At 38.2% G+C, this 13,076-nt stretch overlaps 5 protein-coding genes and 1 non-coding gene across 7 annotated transcripts; 3 read left to right on the top strand and 3 right to left on the bottom strand.

The window, feature by feature from the left end:
- Positions 1 to 424: 424 nt before the first annotated feature.
- On the bottom strand, positions 425 to 508 carry TRNAY-GUA. Its single transcript is given in 2 exon segments — positions 425 to 460; positions 472 to 508. It is a non-coding gene; the product is annotated as a tRNA-Tyr (tRNA).
- Positions 509 to 1,183: 675 nt separating this feature from the next.
- On the top strand, positions 1,184 to 2,191 carry LOC106332268 (40S ribosomal protein S25-4). Its single transcript, XM_013770742.1, has 4 exons — positions 1,184 to 1,302; positions 1,400 to 1,474; positions 1,672 to 1,806; positions 1,932 to 2,191. Exons 1-4 carry the CDS (start codon positions 1,300 to 1,302, stop codon positions 2,043 to 2,045), a joined length of 327 nt encoding a protein of 108 aa, XP_013626196.1. The 5' UTR covers positions 1,184 to 1,299; the 3' UTR covers positions 2,046 to 2,191.
- A 949-nt stretch (positions 2,192 to 3,140) lies between these two features.
- LOC106335130 (protein RER1A) lies at positions 3,141 to 4,733 on the top strand. 2 transcript variants are annotated; one of them, XM_013773564.1, is made up of 4 exons: positions 3,141 to 3,252; positions 3,579 to 3,931; positions 4,075 to 4,255; positions 4,518 to 4,733. In XM_013773564.1, exons 2-4 carry the CDS (start codon positions 3,579 to 3,581, stop codon positions 4,557 to 4,559), a joined length of 576 nt encoding a protein of 191 aa, XP_013629018.1. In that variant the 5' UTR covers positions 3,141 to 3,252; the 3' UTR covers positions 4,560 to 4,733. The 2 variants fall into 2 exon arrangements, with proteins under 2 accessions (XP_013629018.1, XP_013629020.1); XM_013773566.1 differs by having other exon boundaries at positions 3,156 to 3,254; positions 3,575 to 3,931.
- Positions 4,734 to 5,661: 928 nt separating this feature from the next.
- Positions 5,662 to 7,365, bottom strand: LOC106335129 (isoflavone reductase homolog). Its single transcript, XM_013773563.1, has 5 exons — positions 6,960 to 7,365; positions 6,738 to 6,872; positions 6,360 to 6,597; positions 6,041 to 6,244; positions 5,662 to 5,956 (listed from the first exon to the last, which is right to left on the bottom strand). The coding sequence occupies exons 1-5, from the start codon at positions 7,140 to 7,142 to the stop codon at positions 5,790 to 5,792; spliced, it is 927 nt and encodes a 308-aa protein (XP_013629017.1). The 5' UTR covers positions 7,143 to 7,365; the 3' UTR covers positions 5,662 to 5,789.
- Positions 7,366 to 7,834: 469 nt separating this feature from the next.
- On the bottom strand, positions 7,835 to 9,141 carry LOC106335131 (glycine-rich RNA-binding protein 10). Its single transcript, XM_013773567.1, has 2 exons — positions 8,884 to 9,141; positions 7,835 to 8,622 (listed from the first exon to the last, which is right to left on the bottom strand). The coding sequence occupies exons 1-2, from the start codon at positions 8,992 to 8,994 to the stop codon at positions 8,230 to 8,232; spliced, it is 504 nt and encodes a 167-aa protein (XP_013629021.1). The 5' UTR covers positions 8,995 to 9,141; the 3' UTR covers positions 7,835 to 8,229.
- A 1,778-nt stretch (positions 9,142 to 10,919) lies between these two features.
- Positions 10,920 to 12,052, top strand: LOC106328879 (basic-leucine zipper transcription factor A-like). The gene is made up of 4 exons (XM_013767416.1): positions 10,920 to 11,023; positions 11,152 to 11,477; positions 11,559 to 11,642; positions 11,731 to 12,052. Exons 2-4 carry the CDS (start codon positions 11,183 to 11,185, stop codon positions 11,814 to 11,816), a joined length of 465 nt encoding a protein of 154 aa, XP_013622870.1. The 5' UTR covers positions 10,920 to 11,023; positions 11,152 to 11,182; the 3' UTR covers positions 11,817 to 12,052.
- Positions 12,053 to 13,076: the final 1,024 nt, after the last annotated feature.

The following is a 13,076-nucleotide window of genomic DNA, read 5'->3' as shown; positions in this document are numbered from 1 at the left end:
TAAACCCTAAACCCTTAGGTAAACCCTAAACCCTTGGAAAAACACTAAACATTTGGATAAATTCTAAATTCTAAATCTTAAACACTAAACTCTAAATCTTAAAAATAAATATATTTTTTTAAATAATTTTTTTTAGAACTATTGTTATTTTTATTTATTTAATTTTTAATTTTTTATTTTAAAAGCATAATATAATTTGGCAAGTTATTTTGTTTCCTTAATTAAAAGATACTAGATCTAAAATGACAACTTTCTATTGGTCGGTGAACCCAAGAAAAAATCCATAAAATTACTTCATAATTTATATTTCCTTTTCGAAAGATGTAAAGTTTACATGCAACAATACCAGAAGGCCACAACCGATCGCGTCAAGTACACATCTCTAAACCTAGAAGTGATAACTTAAAAAAAAAGATAAAAAAATTCCGACCTGCCGGAATCGAACCAGCGACCTAAAGATTACAGCAACAACTACAGTCTTCCGCTCTACCAACTGAGCTAAGGTCGGATTGATAAATTTCTTTATATAACTTTATATAGAAAGGTGTTAGAAACATTCCGGAGAAAACAAAGAAAATATATATGAATATAACCAAAACATCTACTACATTGAAGGAATATAACTCAATCCTTTGTAAGAAACAAGATTTGTTTTGTTAACGTAAGAAAGGAAGGTAATATTGTTTTCCAAAACAAGAGGTTGATGAGGGTCACACTTATCACTTATCAGAACTTGTGGACCTTCAAATATTCTCATTGACTTCAGCTTTTAGCCCAATGCGGTACTGCTAGCTGGAACTGCTTCGTGCTCTTAGAGACCACCCTCAGAACCAACTTTTGGCCAAAGATCCCTGTCAAGGAATTGGATTTAAGAGGATTTAGCAATCTTGCTAGTCTAGTACTTTGTAGTTGTAAAGATCATTTGTTTCTGGACCTATGTATATAATTCATGGCCAGATAAATTGATATTGCAAAACAAAGAGTTAACAAAACTTAAACTTATTTTGTCTCTGCTTGCTTGCTTCTCAGAGTCAAACGAATGCTTGCCTTCATTTACTCTTTTATCAAACTGCATAAGGTTACAAAAACAATCAATCATTATATGGGCTTCAGTTGAACCGAAAACATCATTAAATGGGCTTAGATCAAAACGGGCCCGTATACAGATTAAGCTGAAACCTCAGAAACCCTAGAGATTATAAGAGCAAACCCTAATTCGATCTCTACGTTAGCCTCCTCCTCATCATCTTTAACCACCTCTAATTCGCCGTTCGCTCCTCCGTCTCCCTCGAAGTCAACATGGTATCTCTATGCTTCTTTCCCCTCGCTCTGTATTAAGCAGATCTATGTTTCTTCATTCTCTTTTCTGAATCGTTAATTTTCGTAATTCTTGTTACAGGCGCCAAAGAAGGACAAGGTTCCGCCACCATCATCAAAGCCGGCGAAATCCGGAGGTGGAAAGCAGAAGAAGAAGGTTCGTTTCCTCTCAATTGATCTATCTTTCGGACAGAACTGAGGTTTTAATAGAATGTGTAATAGATGTAGATCTGTCTGACCTAGTAGTAACTGAGTTTAGCTCGTGACACTGTGAAGACATTGCTATTGTTGTTGATTGGCATTGGATTATTTCATTTTTGCTTAATAAGTTGTTGCTTTTGAAACAAAAAACAGAAGTGGAGCAAGGGAAAGCAAAAGGAGAAGGTGAACAACATGGTGTTGTTTGATCAGGCTACTTACGACAAGCTTCTCACGGAAGCTCCCAAGTTCAAGCTCATCACTCCTTCCATTCTCTCCGACCGTATGAGGGTATATCCATTTTACTCAATTTACTGTTTCATCAACTCAAAATTAAATTAGTTCATTTCTAGAACTTCAAAAGTATATATTATGACTATCTGTGATCCGTATTGAATAATCTTGAAAAATTGCAGATTAATGGGTCTCTAGCAAGGAGGGCGATAAGGGAGCTAATGGCGAAAGGTGTGATCAGGATGGTCGCTGCTCACTCGAGCCAGCAGATCTACACTCGTGCCACCAACACCTAAGAATGTTTTTGGTTTTTGATCCGGCTTGGCCGTTGATTTGTTTTAATTATCCCCTTATGCTGGAACTCGTTAGAATCTTGTTTGAGAGATATGGCTATTTTGAACAATGCATTGCAATTAAAGCAAATCGTGGCGTTTTTAGTTCTTTCGATTCGACGTTTGCTTGCTTCTCAATTTCTAAATCGCTATATCGAACTGGTCCTGGTTTGGTTGTGCATCAATTAATTTCAAGTCATGAATTGGAACTGGACTTGCATGTAACATCTTTTAAACAAAAGATCGGCTAAGCTTTTTGCAATAAGATTGTCATTCGAAAATAGTATTGAATTAATAAAAAGCTATCGACTTATTTAGACTTATTTAACTCGTGTTAAAATTGATTGGATTGTGGTTCATCACGCCTGAGACGGGTCCAGATATCCGGAAAATTTAGGTACCCGGATCTGGATCCATCGGATATGTAGATTTATATCTGGATTCGGATTCGTGGTTTCTGGATATCCGAGATCGGATATCCGTCTCGATATTCTATTACTCCGGATATCCAGATCCATAAAAATAATTAAAAAATATATATATTTTTTAAAAATACTATTTTTTTAAAAAATACTATTTTTTCGATATAATACATGAATTAAATATGTATACAAGATTTATAAATATATTTACATGTCTATATAAGATTAATTCATGTATAAATATTAATATATCAAATATAAATATTAATGAAATTTAAAAATTTAATGTATTTTAAAAATACGGATCTGAATATCCGGACCTAAAAACTAAGATATCCGGATCCAGATTCGGTTTGGACGGATCCAAGATTTTACTATCCGGATTCGGACCCGAACGTCCTGGATATCCTATTTTCGGAGCGGATCTCGGATGGAATCCGGATCTCAAATAATAAACCCCAGCCTGCATACTAGTAAGCATAGGAGGGTGGGTTAAATTGAAATTAGTTACTGGTGTCGGTGGTTTTAGCGTAAATATTCAAGGGGTTAAACTGATCTCGATTAAAAGGTTGGGGTCAAATCAGATAAAGAGTAACTTTATCGGTGCGTTCCTACGTAAATATATAAAGACCCAACAAATAAATAAAAAGAAAATAAAACGCGGATCAAAATCCATTTGCTTCATTTCGCGTGTTGCGTCTTTCGTCAGATCTGCTCATTTTTTTTGGATAAGCATCTCATCTTCTTCCGTAAGTGCTTTCTTTCTTCCTCGCAAGTTTCTAATTCGTGATCTGAGGTTTAGATTTCACCGATTGACTCTCGGATCTGAAATTGAACGATTCGTTTTATTCGGTCAGTAGATTTGACGATGGAGGAGATAGATTAGGGTTTCGTTTCTCTGAGAATCGATTAGCTAAGTCTCTGAGGCATTGAGAATCGATTTCGATCAGATCTTCGTTGAAAAGCTTGTTATGTGCTCTTACTGTTTGTTGTTGCAGAGATAAATAAAGCGTAATGAATTGGTTTTGATGTTGTGAGTTAGTTTTGATTACTGTTTTTGTGTTATCAACACCAGATGGACGGAGGCGGAGGTGATAGTGGTTCAGTGGCGACCCCTGTTCAGCAGAAAGCGCATGAGGCGTGGAGGATCTACCAGCATTACCTCGACAAGACTACGCCTCACGCTACTTACAGGTGGATTGGGACTCTTGTCGTGGCCCTTGCCTACTGTTTGAGGGTTTACTACATCCAGGGCTTCTACATCATCGCTTATGGACTTGGGATCTACCTTTTGAATCTGCTCATCGGGTTCTTGTCCCCTCTTGTTGATCCTGAGGCTGCTGGGGGTTCTGATGGACCTTCTCTTCCTACCAGAGGCTCTGATGAGTTCAAGCCTTTCATCCGCCGTCTCCCTGAGTTCAAGTTCTGGTAATTTGCCCTTTTCAAAAGATTTTAGAGGCTTTCTGATAATGGTTGATAGATGTAGAATCACTAATATGCGAGAGGGAGGCTTTTGCAGCTGACAATTGTAGATATATAATCATCACTTTTGTGCTTTTTTTTTATCTCAGGTATTCGATGACAAAGGCATTCTGCATTGCGTTTGTGATGACATTCTTCTCGGTGTTTGACGTTCCTGTGTTCTGGCCTATCCTGCTTTGCTATTGGATCGTTCTCTTTGTTCTCACCATGAGACGCCAGATCTCCCACATGATCAAGTACAAGTACATCCCTTTCAGCTTCGGCAAACAGGTAAATGCTGTTAATAAATCACAACTCTATTTGGAAAAAAGAAAACTTTAAAAGTCTGGCTGAACTCCTCATCTGTCTCATAGTGGACTTTGACATTTGGCATCTGTAAACTTTGCCAACCTACTTATTATCCCCATTCATTATTGAGATTTTGCTGAGATCAATGGTAGTTACTGATGAGATTAGTTAGAGGCTAATTCCCTAAGTCTTTATCCTTGGTTATACATTCCTAATGGACGACTTTCTTTTGTTTGTGTGGCAGAAATATGGTGGACGAAGCGGTAGCGGCCCACGTGCGGACTGATCTGACCACCAGTTTTAATGAATGTTGGCCACTTTTGTCTTTGCAAAAGAACATAACATTTGTTTTTAGAAAATCATTTTGAACTATTTTTACATTGGCAAAAACCTATGCAGCTACAAGGAAGGATTAGAGAGGAAAAACAAAAAAAGTGAAATTAAAATTTGTTTTAGCTCAGCGTTAACTTGTTCGTTGCAATAATGCCACCTTTTAATAGTTTTTTTTTTAAAGAACTCTCCACAAAACTGGACTACAATGTTGGCTATACTTGCCTCTTCCAAGGTGTACGCAGTGGACTAAACTCGCATGACCAATGCAAAGAGACCGAGGGATTGTGGACTAAAATTTCTCTTCTCACTTCGTGTGTTCCATTAGCAAAATATAAAAAAGAAATTTGGTACTACAACAAAACCGGACAGTTTAATTGATTTTATCATATTGGATAGGCTTGGGCGTTCGGGTCGGGTTCGGGTCATTTCGGGTCGTAAATATTTAGATCAAATAGGTATTTAGAAATTTTCGGTTCGGGTTCGGGTCGGTTCTTCTCGGATCCGGATCGGTTTGGGTCTCTAATTAAAATACCCATAAAATATCCGTAATTTTTCGGGTCCATATCGGGTCCAGGTCGGGTTCGGGTATTTATGATCTGAAAAGGACATGATATACCCAATTCCATCAACTTTAGTTGAATATTTGTAATATATATCTAAAATTTTACAAAACAACTTAAATGAAACTATTAATAATTAAAATAAAACATTTTAAAACTGTAAATTTTACATTTTAAAGCTTTATATTAATTTAAAAATGTTAAAAAATAATAACAAATGTTGTTAACAAAAAAAATTTCAACTAAATCATAAAATAATATATATAAAATAGAACACAAAAACATCATAGTTTTAGATATACATGTTTTTAAGTCGGGTACAAATCGGTTCTTATCGGATCGGATCTATTCGGATCGGTTCTTTTCGCGTCCGGGTCTATTCGGGTCGGTTCCTTTTCGGGTAAAAAAAATTTAAACACAAAAGGTACTTGTAAATTTTCGGTCCGGTTCCGGGTCGGATATTTTTGGATCGGTTCCGGTTCGGGTCTTCGGGTCTAGGTTAAAATGCCAAGGCCTAAATTATTGGAGAAGCAGAAAGGTTTTATTCAGAAACATAATAAGGATACTGATAAGTTTTATGAAAAGAGTGTCATGGGGTGACTTTAGTTAAAGCTACTGCTCCTTTAGACGTAGTTGTCGAGGATTTCATCGACAGTAGTGTATTTGACATCAGGGTAAAGCTCAGAAGCTTCTACTCCAAAGGAAGGTTCTATTTCGAAGTTTGTTTGTCCTCCTTTCACGAATACGCAATGACATAGTGATAGCAACACGTTCAGTGGAGGCGAAGCTTCTGCAAAAAAAAAACAAAAAAAAAAAAACATTCAGATAAAGAAAACCGGAGGAAGAATAAGATGAAGGGTTTCAGGATCAAAACCTGTTATCTGTTTGAGGATTTGTTCTTCAGGAACGTGGATTCTTTCGAGTGTTTTTCCAATCTTTTTCTCCCAAAGCGAGACGAGATCGTTGAATGAGTAGGTGTTCATTGGTGGCCTAACGTATAAGATCTTGTTTAAGGTTCTTGGATCATCAACGGCCTTGATTGTGTAAGTCCCTATGTCTTCTTCCTTGTTGAATACAGCTGGAAATTCAACAGACTATTAGATTCTAACAAAGACCTCAAAGGTAGTGATCACTAGTTGCTAGTTCTTTGATGATTTTGGATGAAAACAAAGTGGGTGTCTCTCTCACTTTACCTTTGGGGGTTCCATCACCCATAATGATGACTTTGTCCCGAGGAGGAGAAGTAGCACCAGGCTGTGCCAAAGTAGGGAGGAAGTAGCCAGCAAAGAAGTTGCAAGAGACAATAGTGTATGGTATCCCTTCTTCCTCAATTCTCCTGCGGAACATTGCCTTTGTAGCATACGCTGATTTGGCAGGCTCAACACTCTGAGCACGGTCCACATCATTTCCAAACTCCGACGGAAAGAATCTCTGATATGGACATGGCATATCAGTAACATGAAACCCCCAAAACCAATATAAAGACAAAAACTATTCTATATATAATGAGCAGCAACATCAATACAATATGATAATACTCTTTTTGTTTGTTTGTTTAGTTGGTGTTTTACCTTAACGTTACCAGCCTCTTTAATGGCAGAGAGGATCTTGTCTTGTTGACCCAAGAGAGAGTGTCCAACGGTGGATATCACCACATCAGCTTGCTTGATCGAATTAACCAGACTCGTATGATCGTTAAGGTCTCCCTATTGACCAGCAACACATGTGTGTTAATATGAAATTAATAAACTACCATCTATCAAAAGAAGAGAGGCGGTTAGAGAGATACGAACGAGTAGAAAGCGAACGCCGAGATTCTTGAAATTGTCGATGGTGGTGGATCGCGAGGGGCTGGTGAGCGTGGAGTTTCGAACGAGGACGAGTGTTGGATGTCCAGATCTCGCGCTCGCTTCCACTATATACTTCCCTATGTAACCAGTTCCTCCGATGAACAGGATGCTACTCTTATTCGCCATTTTTCTTTAAGAAACTCAGGTTGATTCTAAACAGGGTAGCGGTGCAGCTGAAGGAGATTTTGATCCTAAGTTTAAGGCATTTTAACGCCTTTGCCTCTTCATTTGTAGTATAAAAATAGACCCAGTTTGAATCACTAAATGACAATAATACCCCTGTCGTCAACATCTTGAGCTAACTTTTTATTTAGTCAGAATTTGCGGTTTGGTTGGTTGGTGAAACTGGATGCTCTTTTAACACCGACAAAAAGAGAGGGGTGGTGGTGTTGCCTTCGCTGGTCTTACGGGGGAGAGATGTGATCTTGGGCCGTTGATCATGGTTCCAATAGTTGTAATCAATTTTTTAGTTGGCTCTTATGAAGGCCCAATTAGTTTTTAATCCATCCCTTGATAGTACGAAACGCAACGTGTACTGCCACACTTATTCACCAAGGATCATCAGACATCATGTTGAGCGTGGTATTGAGAACCGAATATATATTCTCACTCATTGGTAATATTGGCCCATGGGTCTTCACTATAGTTATAGCTGCTAGTTCGATATGATATTAACTACTTTTGGAAAAGTTGAAAATATATTACTATTCCCTTCAAATAATTGAAGATGCATTTCACGACCAAAAAGAAAGTGATTGTGGAAAAAGAAAGGAGAATATTCGACGTATATATCTTTCTGTAAAGATCTGGACAAAATCTAAAATAACTCAAACTATGAATTTACGAGTTAAACGCAACACTGGGGGAACATTTAATCAAAAGATGAGAAAGTATCCGGGTGAACAATATAAAGAGCGAGTGGTTGAACACAAATCCGGATTTAATTATAATTAAATCGATGTAGTCTATCGAGATAAGTGAGCTCATTGCGACTAATTGGTTTAATTTATACGATTGTGAAGAAAAACTCAAGTTAATGATTTAAGTGAACAACACGCGAATTAACATTTCGTTTTAGACAAAGATGACTTTTAAACGATCTGTTACATAGAACCCCAAACCAGAAACATAAAAAAACCAGAGAAACATTGATACGAAACCAAATCTAAACCAAACACATAGCAGAAGAAGCAGACAACCACATCATCTTTGATTACCAGCCACCACCACCACCGCCGCTGTTTCCTCCGTAACCACCGTCACCTCCTCCGTAACCACCTCCATCACGTCTTCCACCACCACCGTATCCGCCGCCACCACCAGATCCGTAACCACCTCCATCACGTCTTCCATATCCACCACCGGCTCCTCCGTAACCACCGCCTCCACCATATCCTCCGCCGCCGCCACCTCTGTTGTAACCACCACCACCACCACCACGGCCTCCTCCACCGCCTCCTCTAGACTGAGCCTCGTTGACGGTAATCGTACGTCCATCGAGCTCTTTCCCGTTCATCTCTTCAATAGCATCCCTCATTGACTTGTCATCCTTGAAGGTCACGAATCCGAATCCCCTCGACCTTCCAGTCTCGCGATCGTTAATGATCTGTCAAACATCAAAAACACAATAATCAGCAAAAACAATCGCAGAATTAAATCGATCGTTCTCCGAGCTCATAAGAAGCTTTTGAAGATTAAACGTACCGATGGGGAAAAAATCAAGTAACAGTAACAAAGAACATTAGTAACAGTAATCGAATCAAGTAACAGAGAAACACAGATCGGAATCAGATCCGTCGAGGATCAGAACCATCCGAATCATCGGGCCTCGATTGAATCCGGGAGTCCGATCTCTCGTGTAACGGACCTTGGAATCGATAACTTCGCCGAATTGGGAGAACGTCCTCTCTAGATCCGCATCCGCGGTGGCCCAGGCGAGGCCTCCCACGAAGCACCGGTACTCAGTTTCTCCAGACATTTTTTTTTTTTTTTTTAAATTAAAAGTTTCAAAGGGTGTGTGTGTGTGAGAGATTTGTGATTTAGGATGAGAAGACGCGGCTATAATTTATAGAAGAGCTGCTGACGTACTAATAAACTAGAGTTGAGATATTTTCTAGGGTTTTTGCCGAGAGATTGGTACTCTGATTGAGATGTGCGGTTTAATGGGTTAGTGGACAGGCCCACATCATGTGAGCATTGTGGAAAATAAAGATATTTTCGCCTCGTTCTGACCAAGAAATATCTTTATTCGCTAGATGATGACACTTCGTATGATAGTAGTGGGCCTAAACTATGGGCCTAAGGTTTTTAGTTAGAATTTTTACATGTTTCGGCCCAGTGAATCGAACGTCAACTAAGATGGCCACTTTATGTTGTCAGGAAGAGGTTTGCCTTGTGCTAGTTTTTGTGGGTTTTACTCTTAGACGGCAAGGTTTAAGATGAAATGGGATTTGAACTATTAGTAGATACTTTAGCTGATATTCTGGACACTTGATCTTCTGCTGTTTAAGACTACTTGATGTTACCAGTAATGATAGGATTGGTTTGGGTCCGGTTAACTAAACCAAATCATTCAAAAATACACTTTTGAATTTGAATAACTCAGTATTTAAAAACAAATCACTAAATTATGGACAGAACCCGAACTTTAAATTCACCTCGCCATTTAGAACCAATCAAAGTGACACATAAATTATTAATTTAAAAATATTAAATTAAATAAAAAATAGTTACAAAAAATAAAAACGATAATTTTAACGACGCTAACGCTTCCGGCTAAACCCTAAATCTTAAATTCTAAACCCTATACCCTAAATTATAAATCCAAATCCAAACCCCTAAACTCAAACCCTATACCTTAGACCCTAATCCTAGACCCTATACCTTAAACCCTAATCCTAGACCCTAAACCCAAATTATATACCTTAAACCCAAAAATAGACTATAAACCTAAACCCTATACCCTAAACCCAAGTCTTAGACCTTAAACCCAAACCGTAAACCTTAAACCCAAATTATATACCCTAAACCCAAAATCTTAACCATAAGTCCAAACGGTAAATCCTAAACCCAAACCATAAATCTTAAACCCAAACCATAAATCCTAAACCCAAAATCTATACCCTAAACCCAAATCCTAGACCTAAAACCCAAACGGTAAACCCTAAACCCAAACCCCAAACTTAGATGCTATAGGGTTTGGGTTAAAGTTTACGGTTTAGATTTAGGGTCTAAAACTTGGGTTTAGGGTATAGGGTTTAGGTTTATAGTCTATTTTTGGATTTAAAGTATATAATTTGGGTTTAGGATCTAGGATTAGGGTTTAGGGTATAGAGTTTGGGTTTAGGGGTTTGGATTTGGGTTTAGAATTTAGGGTATAGGGTTTAGAATTTAAGATTTAAGGTTTCGCTGGAAACGTTAGCGTCGTTAAAATTAGTGTTTTTATTTTTTGTAACTATTTCTTATTTAATTTAATATTTTTGAATTAATAATATATGTGTCACTTTGATTGGTTATAAAGGGTGGAGTGAATTTAAAAGTTCACCATAAGGGGTGAACCTAAGTTTTGTTCCTAAATTATTTACACTGCCCATTACAGAAACTGTATATTTAGAGTATGAATGGTGACTAAGAAACGACAATGAATAATACATTTCCTAATTATTCTAAAAAAAATTATCATTCATAATTTTTTCTTTTCATTCTCAACCATTCCTTTTTTTGTAGAGAAATAAATGACTTATTTCTTGTCAAATTTGAGATAGAACAACGGTTCCTGCAATTTTATTTTTTTACGTTTTTTTTTTATTCGTTTTTCTGGTTTCCGGATTGGTCACCGGTCGGAATAGGCCAAATAAGTATACGTATTGGGCCTTAATAATAGGCCGAATAATAAATGAGATAGTACTGTCGTGAATGAAAACGCATCTCGCTCCTTTTCGCTTAGAAGAAGAAGAAGCTCAGAGCTGCCTAATGGTAAAAAGCGGATTCTCAGTCTGATCTTTGAGGTAAACATTGTCTTCTTTGATTAATCGATGTTAAGATTCCTTCGTCCACCCACCGATTCTGATAGGGTTTCCCCGTCAGGGTGAATCGCTTAGAATTTAGCTTATTTTAGAATCTTATCTTTTTATAGAAGAAGAATTTCTGATCGGGAAGGAAACAAAATGGAGCCAGGCCAACGAACAAGCAGCACTCCACCAAAAGAACAAATGCCTCAGACCGCGGAGAAGAAAGGGAATCCATCTCAGTCTCCAGCCACCACCACCACCACCACCAATGTATATGTGCGGAGAAAAGTCGAGATCGACGCATCCAAAGACACTGTGACTAAGCAGCAGGCCAAGGCCAGCTCATCATCCACAGTACCACCACCTCCGGAATGGGAAGAGCGTTACCACCATCTTCAAATGCTCCTAAACAAGCTTAATGATTCTGATCAGACCGATCATCATCTACACAGTGAGAGTCCAACCACCTTTAATAATTTTAAAGCCTTTTAAAAAAAAAAAACTCTAATTCTGAATTGTATATGTGTTAAAGTGCTTTGGTCACTTTCCTCCGCGGAGCTTAGCAAGCATGCGGTTGACTTGGAGAAGAGGTCCATTCAGCTATCTCTCGAGGAAGGTACTGTTTAACCAGCAAACGTCAAGTCAATTCTTTTATTTGTAAGCTAGGAACCATCTGAATCGGATCATTTTTTTTGTATTAACAGCGAGGGAGATGCAGCGTGTAGCGGCTTTAAACGTGCTTGGAAGGTCTGTCAGTACTCTAAAGTCTACATCCAATGAAGACAGATAATGATGGGGGCTTTTGTAATAGCCTTCCAACGCCAAAGTCTTTCTTCTTAAGCCTCCTCCTGGTCCTGGGACAACTGTCACTTGGGGCTTAAACATCCCATTGTATTCGTGTGTCTACTACTTATAACATGTGTACTCATCCCAGCTCTCATATCTCATTCTACCAAGTCCATGTATTTTATCTCTGTAGATGAAGATAATTGAGTTTTTAAGTTGGAGATTAAATTTGCTGAATAACTATAAGGAAACAATAAGTTTAGCTCCTGTTGATGCTTTTGTGAGTACAGTTTAATCCGTTGAAAGAACATGTTATTTCGATTCTAGCCGTTGACTACACTGTTGCGCGTTGTGTATCGGATGATGGAGCAGCCATGCTTTACGTTTGAAACTCCTTACTACTGACCCAGCCGAGTTTTTCTAGGTTCTAAGTTTGATATTGAGCCACGAGCACCTGAGTGGTATTTTTTGCCAGAAGATGGATTACTTTAAGAGTAAAGTCCATCCTGCTTTTTTTGTCAGGGACCGTCGTGCTATGGAAGTTTTCATTAGCTTCTTTTTCCATGTTTACACTTTTTTTTTTTGTCTTAAAGCGTCTAGCTTATGGATGTTTCTGTTTGTTTATAGCAGAGAGATTATGAGGAGTTTAAGGTGAAGATATGTCAGAGACCATCCCGGCATGATTCAGGTAGTAATAAGTCTCCGCTTCGCTTTGGTTTGCGCACCACTACTTCTTGGCAGGTGTTCTTGGGACACTGTGGAGTTCGTGATACAGAATGGGAATGAGTTGCCTCGTCTAGTGTATGTTTCTCGTGAGAAAGCTTGAGCAATGAACTCTTTGTCAAGGATGGATCTGTCTTCTTTTGGTTGTTCAAAGTTTCGTTAACTAGCTAGAACTCATGTTTACCTTTTCTTGAAGATCCGTAACTCTGCTGTTCTGTCAAACGATCCTTACCTTCTGAACGTAGATTAATTGTCATCTCTACATCAACAACAGCAAAGCGATTAGAGAAGCTATATGTTTCATGATGGATCCACAAATCTTTTGCTTCATTCTGTTTATGTTTTTACTTCTCTCCCTCCTTTCTCATTTGCCTTTTGGTGTGAAAACAGATTAACATGAAAGGTCTTGATGGGATACAAGGACCAATATACGTTGGGACAGGTTGTGTCTTTAGTAGACAAGCACTTCGTGGTTTTGATGCACCAAAGAAGAAGAAACCACCAGGAAAAACCTGGGCCTAAATGGTGTTGTCTATGTTTT

Source organism: Brassica oleracea, chromosome C3 (genome assembly GCF_000695525.1).
Source record: "Brassica oleracea var. oleracea cultivar TO1000 chromosome C3, BOL, whole genome shotgun sequence".
NCBI lineage: Eukaryota > Viridiplantae > Streptophyta > Magnoliopsida > Brassicales > Brassicaceae > Brassica > Brassica oleracea.
Note: the sequence above shows the minus strand (reverse complement) of the source record. Positions and strands in the feature narration are given on the sequence as shown.